We start from the raw sequence: 17,816 nt of genomic DNA on the forward strand, positions 1-17,816 counted from the left end.
ATGGTCATTGAGACCCCCTGGGATAAGAGTTCCCAAATATTTTATCCAATATGTTTCCCTGCGTGCTAACATGGTATTCATGTCTATGTCAGTGTGTTGGTCAATGCGTTCAAGAATAGTAAATCGCAATTGGGGTGTTGTGTGAGGAATAGTTGTCCAATGTGCCGCTAGAGATGAACTCATGTTTTTTTTTACGAATGCGATTCTTGTGTTCTACAATTCTTGTCTTTATCATTCTGCTTGTTCTCCCTACATATATTAAACCGCAGGGGCATTTAATCGCATATATCACACCCTCTGTTGTGCAATCCGATGTGTGTCTTAAAGTAATCGCTTTGCCAGTATGAGGATGTCTGAATTCACTGCCAGTCATAACATTTCCACATTGTCCGCAATTATAGCACTTGCGCATTCCCTTGTGTTTGGTTTTCATGGTTTGTTTTGGAGGTTTCAAAAGCTCTCTTAGGTTTTCAGAACGAATATGTGCAAATAATGGTGGACCGGTCAAAATGCCTTTGAAATCTTGTTCATTTTCCAACAGTTCCCATCTTTTTCGGATTATAGCCTTTATTTTAGAAGACTGTGCCGAATATTTCAATACAAACACTTCTCTCTTCGTTGTTTGTTTAGTATGTTTTTCTAATAAATCCTCTCTCTTTTTTCTGGAAACTAAGTGTTCTGCTTCCTCCAATGTAGAGTTTGGATATCCTCTTTGTTAGTATTTAACTGATTGTGTCCTTATCAATTCATTGCATGTTTCCGCATTAGATGTTATTCTTTTAATCCTCATGAACTGGGAAATAGGTAAATGCTTTTTCAATGAAATGGGATGAGCACTTGAATAGTGTAATACATTGTTTACATCAGTTGGTTTGGTGTATACTTTTGTCATTAAGCCTTCATTGGTTTTTGTTATTTCAATGTCCAAGAAATGAATTTGATGTGCATCAATTTCGTGGGTGAACTGTATACGTGGGTTGCATTTATTGAGATTAATTATGCTGGATTCCAGTAGTTCTCTTGATCCTCTCCACACCACTAGGATGTCATTGATGTATCGTACAAACATCACTGCATTTTGCTTCCAGTCAATGTTCCTCAAAATGAACTGATCCTCAAAGTGGGCCATGAAGGTGTTCGCATAGGCAGGCGCCCCCGGAAATCCCATGGACGTGCCTGTCTTCTGGACAAAAAAGTCGTCTTGCCACTGGAAGTAACTGTGATAGAGTGCGTAGTGTAGCAACTCTAGAAAGAATATGCTTTTATCCTGGGGTAGGTCTGATTGTAAAAGTCTCCATTCTACTGCCTCAAGCCCTTCGTTGTGTGAAATTGACGTATATAACGCTACAACGTCTATGGTGCATAGTAAAATATCTTCCAAGAAGTAATCCTTGATGGCTTCCAGTTTTTTCAGACAGTCTGTGGTATCCTTAACTATGTTACCCAGGATTGTACCAGTGGTTGGAGATGATAATCCAAATAGTACCCCAATGCCTCATGTATAGAACCGCATCCTGATACAATCGGACGGAAAGGAGGATGTTCTTTGTCCTTATGTATTTTAGGTAACATGTATATCTTGGGAATTCTTGGATATGTATTCATTAGAAATCTGCGTGTATTTTCATCCAACGTGGTTTCATCAAATGCTTTTTGTAAGATGTCCTTCAGAGTGTTTTGAAATTCCAAAGTTGGATCTTGTTCCAAGCGGATGTATGTGTTTTCGTCTCTTACATGTGCGTTCACGCTTTGTTGGTAGTATTCAGTAACTAGAATCACAAGGGCTCCCCCTTTATCTGCCGGCTGGACAGTGATAGATGTATCCTGTCTAAGTTTATTCAATATCCTTCTTTCTTGTTTTGTTAAGTTCGAGTATTTAGGTGAAATATATTGGATTTCTTCCAAATCTTTCTGAACTAAAACTTCAAACGTGTCTAAAGTCTTATGTGAGAGCGGTGAGACAAATTTGCTTTTTGGTCTGAACCTGCGTTCTTCCATTGTGGTTTGATCAGAAGTTGTATTCAAAGAAAAGAACCATCGGAGTATCAATTTTCTCATAAATTTGAACAGGGAAACTTCTGTTTCCAGAGCATGAGATGTATAAGTCGGTACAAAGGATAATCCTTTGTTCAAAATGTCAAGTTCCTTGTTATTTAATGTTTTCCTGGAGATGTTAATCACTATTGAGTTGGTTTCTTCAAGTTCCTCTGTGGTCTGCCCGTTTCTACGGGAGGTTTTTTTGGTTTTTCCCCTACGGGTCCTCCGTCTGTGGTTGTTATTTTGTCCGATGGAGTTTTGTTCTCTGGGCCTGCCCCTAAAAAAGGCATTTTTGTTGATGTACTCGGTGTATGTTCTCCCGTAGCTCCCATAGTTTGTTACTGATGACGCACTGGGTCTCTGTAGTGTCAAATCCTGATCCGTTGCTATGCTCTCTTCCGAAGAGGTGGCTGCAGGTTTCTTAAATACACGTTTTTGTGCGTATGCTTCAGCCCACGTATAAACTTCGTCCAGCTTAAAATCAATAGTATCCCTTCTGAATTTGCGTGTTTTTCTCTCATGTACCTCTCGGGCATGGTTGTCCAAATTTTTATTAATGTTTTCCAAAACTTTTGTCCAATCCTCTTTGTCCATGCTGGTGGCTAATTCATCTTTTTTAGTTTGCTGATGTCATAGGTTAGTTCATTCAAAATGTTCGAGATCTCCTCAATGATGAGAAGAATCAGATCAAGAGAACACTTATTTAAGATGGCATACCATTGTGCCATAAAGGCTTTATCAAATTTGAATAACATGGGACGTAGGGCTATTCTTAGGCCCCGGGGGATTCTCTTTACTTTATGATACTCAATAAGTGTAGTAGCATGCAGGTGTTGGTTTATTTCTTTTCTCATCATGTATTCCAATTGTCGCAGCTGTTGCGCTGTAGTGCCGGACGTTGTTGTATATTCTCTGACTTCTTTTATTAAACCATATATGGTACATGCTTCTTCTGCTGAGTAGGCTTTTGTTTCTGCCTGATTGGTGGTCAGATTTGCTATGTCCTGCCAGGACATCTTTAGTAATGGGTGCTGAATCTAAAGGTGGGTACTATGTGTAATATAGTAAAGAAATGGATAGATTCGCACTCCTAGTTGAATCACTAGTGAACTTAGTCCTAATATATTGTGACTGAGTGTGAAAGTTTTATTGCGTGCAGACACGTGTGGTTGGGAGAGTACCCTCCTCCCAAAGAGTAAAACAAACAATATAATGAGCCTTCGCTGCACAAAGGCTGCGTGTTGCACAGCTACACAGGCCAGCAGTCAGGCCTAATGAACCTTTGAACTAGAACTTTACAATTTCAAAAATGAAAATATTTCAAACCTACTCAAAAAGACAAAGTTTCATGTTTTTTTATCTGAATTGAGATGTACTATTGCTTGTTCCAAATCATTCTTTGAAAACACAATGTATCAAATTATTGAGACAATCCCAAATGTTTCAGTCAAATCATAACATTTTTAACAATAGAAAAATATCATCCTATGCAATCTTATCTTTCCCAATGCATTTCGGGTTCAATACTGAACCCTTCGTCAGGGGATTAACAGGTTACAAAACTAAACATAATATGGTAATGAAGATTCCAAAGTAGTTCACGTCCGAACCTACAATACCAAAACAGTATTCTTAGTATTTCATAATTATGTTTATTGTATTTCTCTAGTCTGTGCTAAGAGCGTTACTGTGAAAACTGTGAAAAAGATCCAAGGTAAAGTGAATAGAAGAGAGAATCTGGATAATGGTTCCCTTTTTCGCAACCAAAAACGAAAAATGAGAAGATAATATAAGCCACGTAATCCAAAGTGAAGTGTGGTAGAAAAGTGACCAGGTAGTAAGAGACTAAGAACCAGTAAGATGCTATAAATCTCCAGTTATATGTGAAGCGAGTCGGTTAAGAAACTCTAGTATAACCCGATTGGGCTTCTATTCCTTAAAACGCATGCCGTCCTACCTTCCGTATTTAAATATAGACTCTGTGTCAGCCGTCGTGTCCAACCTGATATTGTAATGTAATTGGACCTGGTTATGTTGCATGTTAGTCTAATGCAAATACATAATGTGATCTTACTGCAAAGACAGAATCTTACCCGTTAATCTTGTGTAATCAACACGGAAAAACGAGCGTGGAAAGCGTGTGTCCCGCTAACTGTTCTACTTTCTCCGCAATCTACAAAAATATAACTGTAATGAATACAAGATCCCCTCGGGGACGCAAATTATAAATTCCCATGTAATAGGCGTGAATACTCACTTATTTGATCTCCTGATATCGCGTTCTATCCTGCCGCCATGGATTCAGTGCGCAAGGTCACGTGTGTTGGATATACCAATCAGCTCTACTTAAAAAAAGGACTAGAAATGGACAATGGACTACAAAGTCTCCAGCTTTCTCAAAGTAAACAAAGCAAAGAACGGACTCCATTCCAAAGGGCATTTAGACCCCATAGAATGTCGTCTGTCTGACGTGTAACTTTATTGTTCCAAATGAGGAACAACAATTGTTTTAAGACCAAAAAACAAGAAATGTATACGAAAACAGTAGAAAAGAAACACAAGTTGGTGACTATATTGTTCCATTAAAGGATCATCTGTTCTTAATGTTAAAAGGTGAAACTGAGGAAAGAAAAATGGCCCACATGCATCAATATCGGCTTTTGCGATTTCTAAATTGCGAAAAATAGCGATTCGCAATTTAGAAATCGCAAAAGCCTATGCATGATTATTTTTCCTTTTTTATGCAATTCGGTAGAAATCGCTATTTTTACCGAATCGCATAAAAAATGCGATTTTCACATTGCGAATTCGCATTTCCCATTCATTCCTATGGGCCAAAATGCCCATAGGAATGAATGGGAACTGCGAATTCGCAATTTGAAAATCGCAATTCATCAATCCATTTCAAGGGTGGAGAGGGGGGTCTAAATGGCCCCCCCCCCATACACCCCTGAAATGTATTTTTCGCATCATGTTGCACACACACATGTCCTAAGGACATGTGTGTCCGTAACATGAATGTTTTAAAAATGCATTTTCTGCGTTATTTACACTTTTTGCAAATTTACCGAGTAGTTCAACTACTCGGTAAATTTATCCCTCTAATTGCGAATTCGTAATTTAAAAAGTAATCATGCATTGCTTTTAAGAAATCGCAAATTTGCGATTTCTTAAAAGCAATCGCAATGTTAGAAATCGCAAAAATGTTGCGATTTCTAAAATTGCTTGATGCATCCAAAAAAGCATTTTTGGAATCGCAAACGGCCGATTTTAAGGATTCGCACCGTTTGCGACTCCAAAAATGCTTGATGCATGTGGGCCAATGTGTAGAAAAACATAAGAAAAGAAATCCAATGGGTGATGTGATACAGTAAGCTCCCTTACATTTTAAACAAAATGCAACCAATTTTTTTGAGAATAATCATGATGAGTCAATAAAACTAGTCTACAGGACGCTCCATCAGACGAGAAATTTCTACTTTTCTATCTGGAATTTTTGAGACTAGTATTGAGATCACAACAGCTGAAATAGTATTAGCGAAAGATAGGGATACTAGACCCGATACCCTGCAGGGACTTTTGTTTATTTCAATGGCTGTACTAAGAATTTGTCTGGAGTCACTCTGGCATCTGCTTGGCTAGATCCATATCCACCTACATTTCAGCAATGGCGGGCACGATTTGTAGCTACATACAGCCTGGAAATAGCTATTTATAGCCGGAAGGGTATGAAGAAGAAAAGAAAAGGATTAGAATTATGGCATCCTCTCACACAATGGATTGGGAGACAGGATGAGTAATGTTGTTTAATTACTGTAACAAAAACGTTTTTGGATTTTCTTTTGCTCTTTTTCTTGATTCTTGTTTCTTTTCTTTACTTTGTTTTGCCTTATGTAAAATAATTTTGTTTGGGATAACATCAAGATGATGTAGGCGTTTGTATCTAATGTTGCCTGAATATAAAAATATATATTTTTTAAAACACACAATGCTACATACTACACAAACATTACAAATACATTGCAAGTAGAATTACAGGGTGTAGCGCCTTCTGATTGGGCCTTCAAAATTACTAGGGTGGAAATCAAATTATGCAAATTAAGTATCACCCAGTGGTCAACTAACTCCACAAATCTAGTCAGTACCCGTTAGCTGTGAAGTAACTTAATCCATTTATGCACTCTCCAGCCCTAACCCACAAAACAATACCCCTGCATACGCTGATAGCAAAAAGCAAAAGGCTATTCTCTATTAAAAGGTCCCTTTGTGTGATATTTACAATAACAATATAACAGGCCTCAACTTGTAGAACTGCATGGTAAAACCATACGCCTATTATTTTTAATAAGTAAAATCAAGATTTGCCTTTGACAATACAACAACCAAAACCCATGGGCTTTGACTTTAGCATTTTGCGTATAAAGCATAAGACCTACAGTCTTTGATGTGAACATTTCTTATTTCAGCCAGATTGCCTAGCGAGCACTTGTGCCGCAAACAACGTGAGAGTTGTACTCTACAAGTACCTTCATTGAAGCTAGGCCCCGTTAAGTGGTTTACAGAAGGTGGCACAAGAGACTTGGGGTGACAGATTCTATCCCTGCGCAGAGGGCTTGTAGAGGCACACCACTTCTCCAGCGACCTCCAGACACTGCAAGTGCTCTTGGCCCCCATCTCTAGCCGAGGCTCCTTCAAAAGCAGCTGTGCATTATAGCCTTGTCACAGCTCATTCAAAAGTTAAAAATAAAATGTTTTTTTTTCTTCAGTGGGTTAGAAGGAGGAGAGTACAAGCGATTCTGCATGGAGCGAGTTATTCAGCACACACAATAATTCCAGGAAGTGGAAAAGTAAAGATACAAATGTGTAGGCGTTCCATGAGGATGGCATCTTCCTTACAGGTATTTCTACTGGGCACGTACCACCAGGAAAATAAAATGGAAAAAGAAAAGGACCAGCTATTAATAGTTTTAATAACTGAAGACTATCACTACATGGAAGGTTTCCCCCGGTTTTCAAACTGGTGCCGGCACATACAGTGATCTGTGGCAAAGAGAAAGTAAGTTCATGTCATGCTTATTAAAAATGTTTTTTTAATATTAGGCAAGTGAGGAATATTAGCTTGCAAACCTCTACCACTCATTCCTGATTTGCCTTCAGTGTGGCACGCATCTTGTCCTGAGGAGGAACTGGATCCCCAGCAAGATTTGCAGAGGTTTTTGTGGGTTACAGGTAACAAAAAACACACTTTGGGACAATCTTCCATTAATGGGAGATGATGCTAGCATTTGGTTGCAGTCCAAAAACTCTATTTTTTTTATTAGACACTATCTGATACCACCTAGGTGCATTTCCATGTGAGCTCCAGTACCAGTATGACTAGATATAGAAGCAGAAGCCTGGGCCCTGCAAAAGTGCAGAAAGTGGGGCATGATGTCCCCTCTAGTAAATCTTCACAACGCCCGCAATGACAGCCCTGAACTTCTACTGTTTTATAGTGTGGATTTATCTTTTAGGATCCGGCTCCTTTATCCTCTTTCTGACTGCGTCCTAGGATCCTCTCGTCTTCTGTTACTTCTCTGTTGATGGCATTTGTTGCCAGTGCACCTCCATCCGCAGTCCTGACTAATGCCATTCCTGTGCACTGGGCCTCATTTTATACGGTTCCATTTCCTGACGTGGTGTTGCCTTCTTCCTCGGTATTGTTTTTTTTTGTTGCTTGACTTCTGACGGGTTCTGATGCCTAATTTTCTGTGAGCAGATTCCATAAAGCAATAAAGTTATAGGGATAGACGGCATATGATAAAGTATGGTTGCAGTCTTTGGGTTTTCTTTGCATTCTGTCTCTTGTTACTACTCCACAGACAATAGGCTACTGGTACTTATTTTTTCACCATCCTCCTGATCTTTCGCCAGGTGCAGTAGGACTACTGCTTGTGCATAGGCACTTCTTTTGGGCCTGCAAAAGGTCACTGATTCACAATGAAACAGCCACCTCCTACTTAACCAGTAGTACCTTGCTCCACTACCTTTCGGGTTTGAAACTCATTGACAACATATTTTACCTGAATGTGGTATTAGCTATACGTGATGTTTTCTAATAGAGACATCTTACCGCAGATCCTTCAACTTGTGAATGCTACCAAGTGCTAAACTGGATCTGGAAACTTTTGAACTTGTGGTTCTGTTTAGGATCAATCCTAAACCCGATATGAAGTCAGGGTCACTGTAAATGCACCACCTCCGCTCACTGACGCTAGTTCCTTCCTTTCCACGCCTGCCAACGCTGATCCAGAGCTCTCGAATCCTGTCATTCCTACAGAGAATTTTTTCCATCAAAGTTATTGCTCAACCCCTAAAACGACAGGATTTAAGCTGCTTCATGATAGTCACTGGTATGTGTTGGTGACCGACACCCATGACATCTGTCTTTAGTACCTTGGCTCCAAACACAACTTGATGATGTGTCTGTGCTGCGCAGAAATGAATAAAAAGGTCATTAGCGATCAGAAAGCCAAACTAGCAGTCACTGAATGCTGGAGTGTGAAAAAAGCGCAATGGCCAAAGTCAAACGCATATGATGGTACTGGTCATCAAGGGCGCAAATGCGCTTCTGTACCTGAGACCACTCCCATGACTGTAATCTTTGAGCTCACCGGTCTCAGGTAAGTCGAGAAAGTCCTGCAAGAAGCATAAGAAATCCAAGCATGGATCGTCTCCGTCCCGCCACACCCACCACTCTGAGTCGTATTACACCCCTAGCACTTTTAAATGCGAAGTCATTCCCCTAATGAAGAACCAGTCCAGATGGTAGTTCCGCTTTAGTCCCACCCCAAACAGATAGCCCGTGCCACAGCATCTGAAGGCAGCCATGGGTCACATTTTCAGTTATACTCTCGTTAGAAGTCTCAGAAGTGCAAGTTACTTGTCTTTTCTGGCAGAGACTAAAACCGATTCCTCGCCGACCCACTGTACTCCCAGTTCTGTGGAACAGAATAATACAGCCCATTAATAAGATTCCAACCTAAAGTTTGTACGCTGCCAAAAACTGATTTCAGTGGTTCCACGTTCGTCGGCGTTGATGGAGATCAGAAAAAGAATCACTTCAGTGTGCAGAGGTGGTGAATATATAGTGGGCTCGAGGGCATGTCAGGGGCGGAAGGAACCCGATTTGGATCTGCACAACTCCACCTGTTGACGTACAAGGGCCTGTTGACGTACAAGGGAATTGCTTGAAGTTTTTCGGATCCATTCTGGTGCCTGGGGAAATTCACCAGGGGAGGAATGTGCGATTAAAAAGTCCCTACCAGAAAAGGCGTTACCGAAGATAAACAATTTACTTGTACTGAGTGAAGGCTTAGTTGGTGCTTTACCTTCAGTATTTAAATTTGTAGTTAAAGAAGTAACTTTATTTTCACAAAGTAGTTTATTGTGATGTTGTGCATGCATGTATTTTAAGCAACTGAGGGGAATTCCCTGTTAACGTTTACTTGTTATTTACAGATGGTGTCACCTTAAGGAGTGGTGAAGACGACAATGTTGCAACAGCTGAAGAAGCAACAGAGGCAACAGAAGGAAATGCAGGCACAGTCGAAGACCTTGCTGATAATATGCAGACTGGTGTCTATACAGAGCATGTTTTTATGGATCCTCTTGGAGTCCAGAATACAGAAGATGAATTTTCAGAAGATCAGACCAGGTACTAAAACTATTACTATATTTAAAATAAAAACGTCAGAACTGGCGAAATAATGAGGCTTTTTAAATGGGTTTGCCTGTTGCAATTGTTTAAATAACTGTCACTAAAGAAAAATCGAACTTGCCTTGTAAGATAGACATTTGACTTCCACAGTTGGCTGTCTGATAAGTCAGGTGGCCTATAGGCAAGTGGCACGCATGCGCATGCCAATTCTATTGGTGTATTTCTAGAGTTCTGTATCCACTGTGTAGAGTGACCTGAAAGACACCATTGTAAAAGTAATATTTTGTCTATTAACTTAATATCAGACCTATTTTCTCACCCCTTAAAGCATAAGCATCTGAAAGGGGTGGGTTTGTAATAACATGTTCGAGGCATATGAGCTGCAGATCGTACACTATGCATTAGATCGCCACCTGGTGTTGGGCTCGGATGATTGCAGGTTGTTGTCTTCTTGGAGAAGTCTTTGTAGTCCTGATATAGGTGACTACTATCGGCTCCATCCTTAGATTGTTTTTTTCCGCCACTGGGTTTGGATGAAAGTTTCTCCGCTCCGGCTAGAAAAACTTTTCCCTCAACTTCGAAGTGCAAAAACTTCCTACAAATAATATCGACGTCGACTATACAACTTTCGACGCCATTACCTCGATTCCGGTTCATCGACGCGGGCCGCTGGGCCTATCTACGCCGTGAGGCCTACTCCACATGGAAAGAACTCTGTTCAAGAAATGCCGGAAATGCCAGGCAACATTCCCGCATAACGATCATAACGAGGTGTGCAATCTGTCTATCGCCGGATCACAATGAGTCGACCTGCACGGCTTGTGGGTCCTTCCGATCAAAGAAGACCATCCAGGATCGGAGGGCCCGTCGACACGAGATGAGGAGATCAGCCCCAGCACCGGAGAATATCTTCGATGACGAGGTTCCGCTCGTTCCAGAAGAAGATTCGCCGGATCTCCAGATCATATCAGAGGCTGAGGACTCGGACGACTCGATTCCATCACGTCAACCCGTGAGTACCTCTTCCCCTGCACCACATACACTGCCCAAGCCAAAGGCGAAGGTCAGCACACCGCCCAAGGGGCCCAGTCAAGACCAAGTGCTCCCTCCTATAGCCCAGACTTCGAGCTCGGCTCGGAGGAAGACAACTAAGCCTTCAGGTGCTTCTGCACCGAACAAACCACACGTGCTGATTCCACCACCTCCATCGGCACCGAAGCCCAAAGATCCTTCGACACCGAAGCCAAAAGACTCTTCGGCACCGAAACCGAAAGATTCTTCGACGCCAAAAGCGAAAGACCCTTCGACACCGAAAGCGAAAGACCCTTCGGTACCGAAATAAAAAGATCCTTCGGCACCGCAGACTAAAGTGGTACCGAAAGAAGCTCCGACTCCGAAGCCGTCGACTTCCAAAGCTAAGGATGGAAAGTCAGCGGCCGACGCCTCAAAGCCAGCGAGGCCGCTTTCCACTCCGAAAACTCCTGCTCCGGTGACAACACCCGCAAAGCCTGATTCCGAGGTTCCTAAGCCCTCGAATACGCCTGCCAAGCGGAAAGCAACACCTTTGGCACCAAGAACTTTGCCACGGACGCTGTAACACCTCCCAAGGCAAAACGACAAAAACAACCTCTGTCGGATCCGAAAAAATCGACGCCGAAGAAGAATAACAGATGCATACTGGTAAGTAGCATTTTCCTTTAATGGCGAGACCCAGTGAACAGTTAATGTGTCCTTTCTGACTTTAGTGTTCCAGTAAAATGCATTTTTGAAATGCATCAAATAATTGATCTACAAACTATTCTTCCCCAATTCAGTGCATCAACTACCACTATAAATAGAAACTGGGGTAACTCCTGGTTGTGATTGTTGGCTTGCAGTCGGGAAAAGGAAAAAGAACGTCTGACCCTAGTCTACAGCATGCTCTCCATTAGTTTCTTCATGATCTACTTTGAACCTTTTTTTCCAGCCGCCTCAGCCTAATTCCAGCTTTGAAGGACTCAAATGACAAGAATGTCTGGCTTCTGCTATTCAGTCATTGTCTACATGGGAGCTGCCTGGAAGTATCTCTCTGTGATGAAAAATTAGTAATCATTGATTAATTCTGTGCGACCCTTGAGAATGTATTCACCCAAATGAATTCAATTCCTCTGGAGTCTGTCTAGCTCCTGATATGGAATATGAAACGAGATACCTGAAATTGATAAACAAATTAGAAAGAATATTCACCCTCACTATGTCCCTTCAGACCAGGATATCAGTTTTTCACCACAATTCCACATTGGCTTTCTGGGATTTTTTTTTTTTTGATCAAATGTATTTTATTGAGTTCCACAAAGCAATACCATACATACAGTAAACGAAAAGAACAAAGCTGCAGCACCCACCCCAGAGGCAACGTACATTTGAACCATCCACCTGTTAAACGAGTGGTTGCCAGGAGTCCATGCATGCTCATATGGTGGTAGACCAACCTCGCTCTGTCCTCTGGAACTCTTTTCCAACAACCCCCCCCGGAACCCCACCCAACCCAACCTACTCCAACCGTGCTCAACTCCCGTCCCCTACCCACCCTCCCCACTCGGTGTGTTCCTTGTAGCGCCTAGAGGTGTCCATACTGGGTGCAGGCTAACCCTTGCGGCCTCCTTTAATCTTCTCGTCGCGGAATCCCTCCGCCAGTTTCAGAACCCTGAAATATTTCGGGCATGTGAGTTCCGTGAATTCTTGGGAGAGTAGGGAGATGAGTGGCTGCCATACCTCTCTAAACGATTCCGATGTTTGTGTGAGTGAGGCCTGTATCCTCTCCATCCCCATGATGTACCATAATCTATGTATCCACCCCGTGTGAGTGGGTTTCCTTGTAGTCCCCCAAAGTGACAGGATGTGTTGGGTCGCCGCCCCCATCGCCAACCCCATCTTTTTACCCCTTATGGATTTGAGCGGGAACATCAATCTGTTGGGGAGCCCCAGTATCGCATAAGCAGGGAAGCGAGGAATGTCGGTGTCAAAGTGGGTGTCTATGTCCTTAAGCACAGCCTCCCAAAATTCCCGCACCGCGATACACTCCCATAAAATGTGTATCATGGTTCCGGTTTGTCCACACCCTCTCCAGCAGTTGGGGTCTTTGCTCGGGTTCCCGCGGTGCAGTCGTTCCGGGGTCAAGTGCCAATAATGGGCAACTTCACCGCTGCATCCTTGCTAGCCGTGTTTTTGGCCGTGTGGTGAGCCCGATAATATATGTCCTGCCATTCCTTGTCAGAGAGGACACGCCCCAACTCCTTCTCCCACCTCTTCTGTCCGTCAGATCTCTCCGTGGGGGGGGGGGGGGGGCGGGGACAGCATTAGGTAAAGGTCCGTGATGGACCGTGAGTCCGATGTTTTGGTCATAATCCACCTCTCATATGGGGTGAGCGGGCGACTGGCCAGGGGCGCCACGTCTGCGTGGGTCAGCCAGTGCCTGAGTTGGAAGTACTGGTAGCGGAGCGATTTGTCAAGTGTGTAGTCCGCTGTCACTACGTCCCATGTCAGAAAGCCCTCTGTGTCAAACAGGTGGCCCGCAGAGCGGCACTCAGATTGTCGCCATTGGGGGAACGAGCCTGGAGGCCTGCCAGGGGGAAACGCCGGATTATCTAACAGGGGTGTCATAGGGGAGGGGAAAGTTGTCAGGCCCTGAAATAGTTACAGTATCTTTGGCAGAAGGGACATTTTGATGGCGACCACTCGTCCTAGCCACGAGAGCGTCTGTTGTTTCCACCTCGCAATGTCGCCCTGGGCACGTGACAGGAGCTTAGTGTAGTTAAGGTCGACCGTCTGGGCAGTCGCTGGCGTCAAGTCTACCCCCAGGTACTGTATTGTGGTGCTCACCTCAAGACCCCCTATGTGCAGTGACTCTCTGTTAGCCGGCCGGGTGTTGCTACCCAGCTGGATGACCACGGACTTTTGTACGTTCATTTTGAAGCCCGACACCGCTTCAAACGCCTCTATTTCCGCCAAGAAGGCCGGTAAAGAGACCCTCGGACTATCCACTGCCACAAGAATGTCGTCCGCGTACAGGCTCAGCGTTTGATCCACCCTCCCAAACTTGATCCCCGTGATGGAGCGATTGTCCCGAACTCGCTGGGCAAAGGGCTCAATGTAGAGAGCGAACAGGAGTGGCGAGAGCGTGCAGCCCTGCAGCGTGCCCCGTTGGATGTCGAATGGTTTAGAGCTCACCCCATTGACTTTGATCGTCGCCCTTGGTGACGAATAACAACCTGCCACCCAGGAGCGGAAACGGGGGCCCACCCCGAATTTTGTCAGCGTGTGATCCAAGAAACTCCAATCCACTCTGTCGAACGCCTTCTCAGCGTCGACCGATAGCAGTGCTGCATCAGAGGCGTTGAAATTAGCCTTGTCTACGACATGCATGATGCGTTTAGTGTTGTCTGCACACTGCCGGGAGGGGACGAAGCCTGCCTGATCTGGTTCGATGATGCTTTGCAGGCAGGGGCCCAGACAGGAGGCCAGGATGCTCGTGAAGAGCTTGAGGTCGAGATTGAGGAGCGATATCGGCCGATATGCAGCACATCGCGAGAGGTCCTTGCCCGGCTTCGGCAGGACTATGACTTCTGCCTCGAGCGTCTCCTTTGGAATCGAGCCCGGGCCTCCAAACGAGTTGAAAAGTTTTGTGAGGACCGCCGCCAAGAGAGGGCAAAAGGTCTTGTAAAAGCCTGCGGAGAAGCCATCCGGGCCCAGGGGTTTCAGGCGGGCAATGGCCGATATGACTTCCTCCAGGCGGATAGGGGCATCTAACGCCTTGGTGTTCGTGTCATTGAGAACGGTGACATCCACGGTCTCCAGGTAGGCCCTCCCCTCTTCCTCCCCCAGGTCCGGGTCAGCAGCATGAAGCTGTGCGTAGAAGGCTCGAAACGCCTCCGCTATGCGGTCGTGTTCTCAAACTTCCTCTCCTCTGTCTCCGCATATAACGGGGATTTGGGAGCGAACAGTCTTAGCCTTAAGCTTACTAGCCAGTAGGCGACCAGTCCTGTCTCCCCCTACATAGTACGTGTGGCGGAGGCGGAGCGCCGCATATTCAGCCCTGCCCAGGTCTAGACCCGCCAGTTGTGCCCTGGCAGCTTTCAGTTTGCGCCAAATCCGGGGGGCGCCTGTCCGGCAGTGAACCCGCTCTAGCTCCAACACCTGCGTCTCTCGATCCCGCCTCCGGTCCATACGCTCCTTGTTGTCCGCCGCCGCAATCGCAATGATGTCGCCCCTAACGACCGCCTTGAGTGCCCCCCACAGTGTCGCCTGGGCTACGTCGCCGGTGTCGTTCAGGTCCAGGTAGCTGGCGATGCTTTGGCGATGCTTTGGGACAGTCGTTGTACCACCCCCTCGCGGGAGAGCAGGCTTTCCCGGAGTCGCCACTTGCCCCTGTGTGGAGGTGTGCTCGGGACTGTCAGTTGGAGGACCACCGCTTCGTGGTCTGAAAGCGCCGCAGGTGTAATGTCGATGTCTTAAATCATGGGGATCATATCTGTGGAGCCCAGAAAGTGGTAATCCTAGCATAGGTGTGGTGCACATGCGAGTAAAAAGTGTATCCCGGGGTGGTATGGTGCATTTCCCGCCAGACGTTAACCAGCCCCCTGTCTCTCAGCCACTGCCTCTCCGACTCCGAGAGTGCCCCTGTGTCCCCAAACCTCTTCCCGGACCTATCCACTTCGTTGTCCATGACCAAGTTTATGTCCCCTCCCACCAGAACAAGCCTCATGTCCCCCGACAGCGCTTCGGATAGCGCCCCCTTCAAAAAGGCCTCCTGTTTAGTGTTGGGTGCGTAGATAGAGCCCAATGTGAAGGAAGATGTGTCTATATGGACCGTGTGTGCTAGGAGTCTGCCTCTAATCTCGGCTACCTTGCCCCCCACCCGTCCTCTAAAATGCTTGGCTACCAGAATAGCCACTCCTGCTTTTTTCTCTGTAGTTGTGGAGTAAAATTGATGGGGGAAGGCTCTTGCTTTCATGCGGTGCCAGTCTTTCGCTAAGAGGTGTGTCTCCTGTAATATACAAAGTTCCGCCCCAGATCGTTCGAGGAACGAAAGAACTGCCCTCCTTTTGATAGGGTTGTTGAGTCCCTTCACATTAAGGGAGAGGATACGAATGCTGTCAACTGTCATGAGTGTGTGATCGTACCGCATGCCCTAGTGTGGGCCTCAAGCCACCTCTCCCCAGGACGCCTGGCCATAGTTCGTAGTGAACACACCGAGTTCCCCCCCCCCCCCCCCCACTTCCGCCCTGACCCCAACTCCCCCCCAAAATTCGCCCCCCTCCTCCCCCCAGCTGGTGAACATAGTCCCAGGCCAATCATTTGAAAGTCTAGGCCTGTGGTAAATGAGTCAAAGTAAGGGTGTGTGGCAGTGGCGGCTCTTGGCCCCCCGACCCTCCCGACCAGGAGTCAAACTTAGCTGATGTCGACCGTCGCTGCAGTCATCTCACGAGTCGGCACCAGTGTCTTTGGATACCACTTGGATCGCTGCTGCCTGTTCCTGGGCTACTGTGTCGGGATTAGGCTTAAGGGACTTTTTCTGCTGCTTGCCTCGTTTCACTTTCTGCCAGCCGTCCCCGGTCGTCCGAGGGGAGCCTGATGCAGTCCCTGGAGACCGCCCCTCATCCACATCGTCCTGTTACGGTTCCTCATATGGGATGTCTAGTACTGCGCAGGTGTCTCGTAGGGAGCGCAGTTGGTGCAGGGCGCCGTTCCACTTAAAAATGAGACGGAAAGGGTGCCCCCAGGTGTAGGCCACCCCCTCCTTGCGTAGGAATGTTGTGGCAGCCCTAAATGACCTCCGCTTCTGCAGGGTGATCGCCGACAGGTCCTGGAAAAGTTCCACATTGTGGTCCTGGAAACGAAGGGGCTGCTTGAGACGCGCCGCCTTTAGTATGCGCTCCTTGAGGGGATAACCCGGCAGGAAGGCCAAGATATCAGGGGGAGGGCCCTGGGTCCGCCGGGCCAAGCCCACCCGATGGGCCCTATCGATGCGGATCACAAAGTTATCATCTTCGCCCAACACCATCCGGAAGAGTGCTTGTAGGTATCCTGCCACGTCGTCGCCCTCCGCCTTGGGTGGCACGTTCCGGACTCGAATGTTATTTCGTCTGAAGCGGTTCTCCAAGTCCTCCGTGTGGGACTGGAGGTCTGTCTGCTGGTCGTGGAGTCGGACAATCTCCTGCCGGAGGAATTCTATTTCTTCACTCCTGGCTTGGCCCGATAGCTTGTTGGCGGCCACTCTCTCCCCCAGATCGTCGACATCGCACCTGAGTTCTTTGTATTCCCCGGTCATTTCCTGCCGGAAGTTCTGGATGTCCTCCTTAAGGGAGGTGAAGAGGGCCTCCGTGAAAGCCTTGGTCGCAGGGGCCTCGCCTTCTGTGTGGTCCTTCCCCTTGGGGGGAGGCACCGGGGGCGGCTTGTCCGGTGTTTTGTCGCCTTTGGAGGAACCCTTGACCAGCATGTCAGAGATGTTGCGGTTCCCTTTGCGGTTGTTGGACGCCATATTGTTCCTGGTCCCCGCTGGGGGCCGCAGTTGAGCCGCAGTCCCCCGCAGGACCGCAGACTTCTCCGGCTTGCCTGGGCCGGTGAATGGAGGGGCAGCCCGTGCTCACTTAGCGCCTCCGGTCCGCTCCCTGGTCGCCTCTGTATCCTCCGTTCCCCGGCCAAAGGCCCGGGCGATGGCGCCCCCTCCGATGTGTAGCGCTGGCTATGGCGCACGTGGCAACTCCCAGGTGTCCGCTGGGCCTCTCGGGCCTCCACCTCCCAGGGCCTCTGCCTCTGCGACGCACTGCCTCCTCGGGGTCTTCCTTGAGGCCCCGCTGTGGCCCGGCCTGTCTTCTCGCGTGTCCCCGACGGAGTCTCCGTGCCTCACTTCCCTGTCAGCAGGGGCCTCCGCGCCTCGAGCCAAGCCTGTAGTACCACTGCCGGCCGAGGTTCTGGTCCCGAACGGCCCAGCCCGTGGCCCACTCACTTTCTTCCTCTCCGAGGGGCCCCTGTCCCCCTAGTCGCCCCTTCCTGTAGATCACTCGTGAGTAGTCGGTCGTTGTTGCGGGCTATGACCTTC

At 46.6% G+C, this 17,816-nt stretch overlaps 1 protein-coding gene across 4 annotated transcripts in view; it reads left to right on the forward strand.

Annotated features, from left to right (window-relative positions):
• SPAG9 (sperm associated antigen 9) overlaps positions 1–17,816 on the forward strand; it is a 1,654,314-nt gene that overhangs the window by 1,084,228 nt on the left and 552,270 nt on the right. For all 4 annotated transcript variants that reach the window (XM_086930851.1, XM_086930853.1, XM_086930852.1 and 1 more), the window contains one exon: positions 9,538–9,733. In XM_086930851.1, the coding sequence (XP_086786977.1) occupies positions 9,538–9,733 (196 nt within the window). The remainder of the gene's footprint in view (positions 1–9,537; positions 9,734–17,816) is intronic.

This window comes from Lissotriton vulgaris, chromosome 7, assembly GCF_964263255.1.
Source record: "Lissotriton vulgaris chromosome 7, aLisVul1.2, whole genome shotgun sequence".
NCBI lineage: Eukaryota > Metazoa > Chordata > Amphibia > Caudata > Salamandridae > Lissotriton > Lissotriton vulgaris.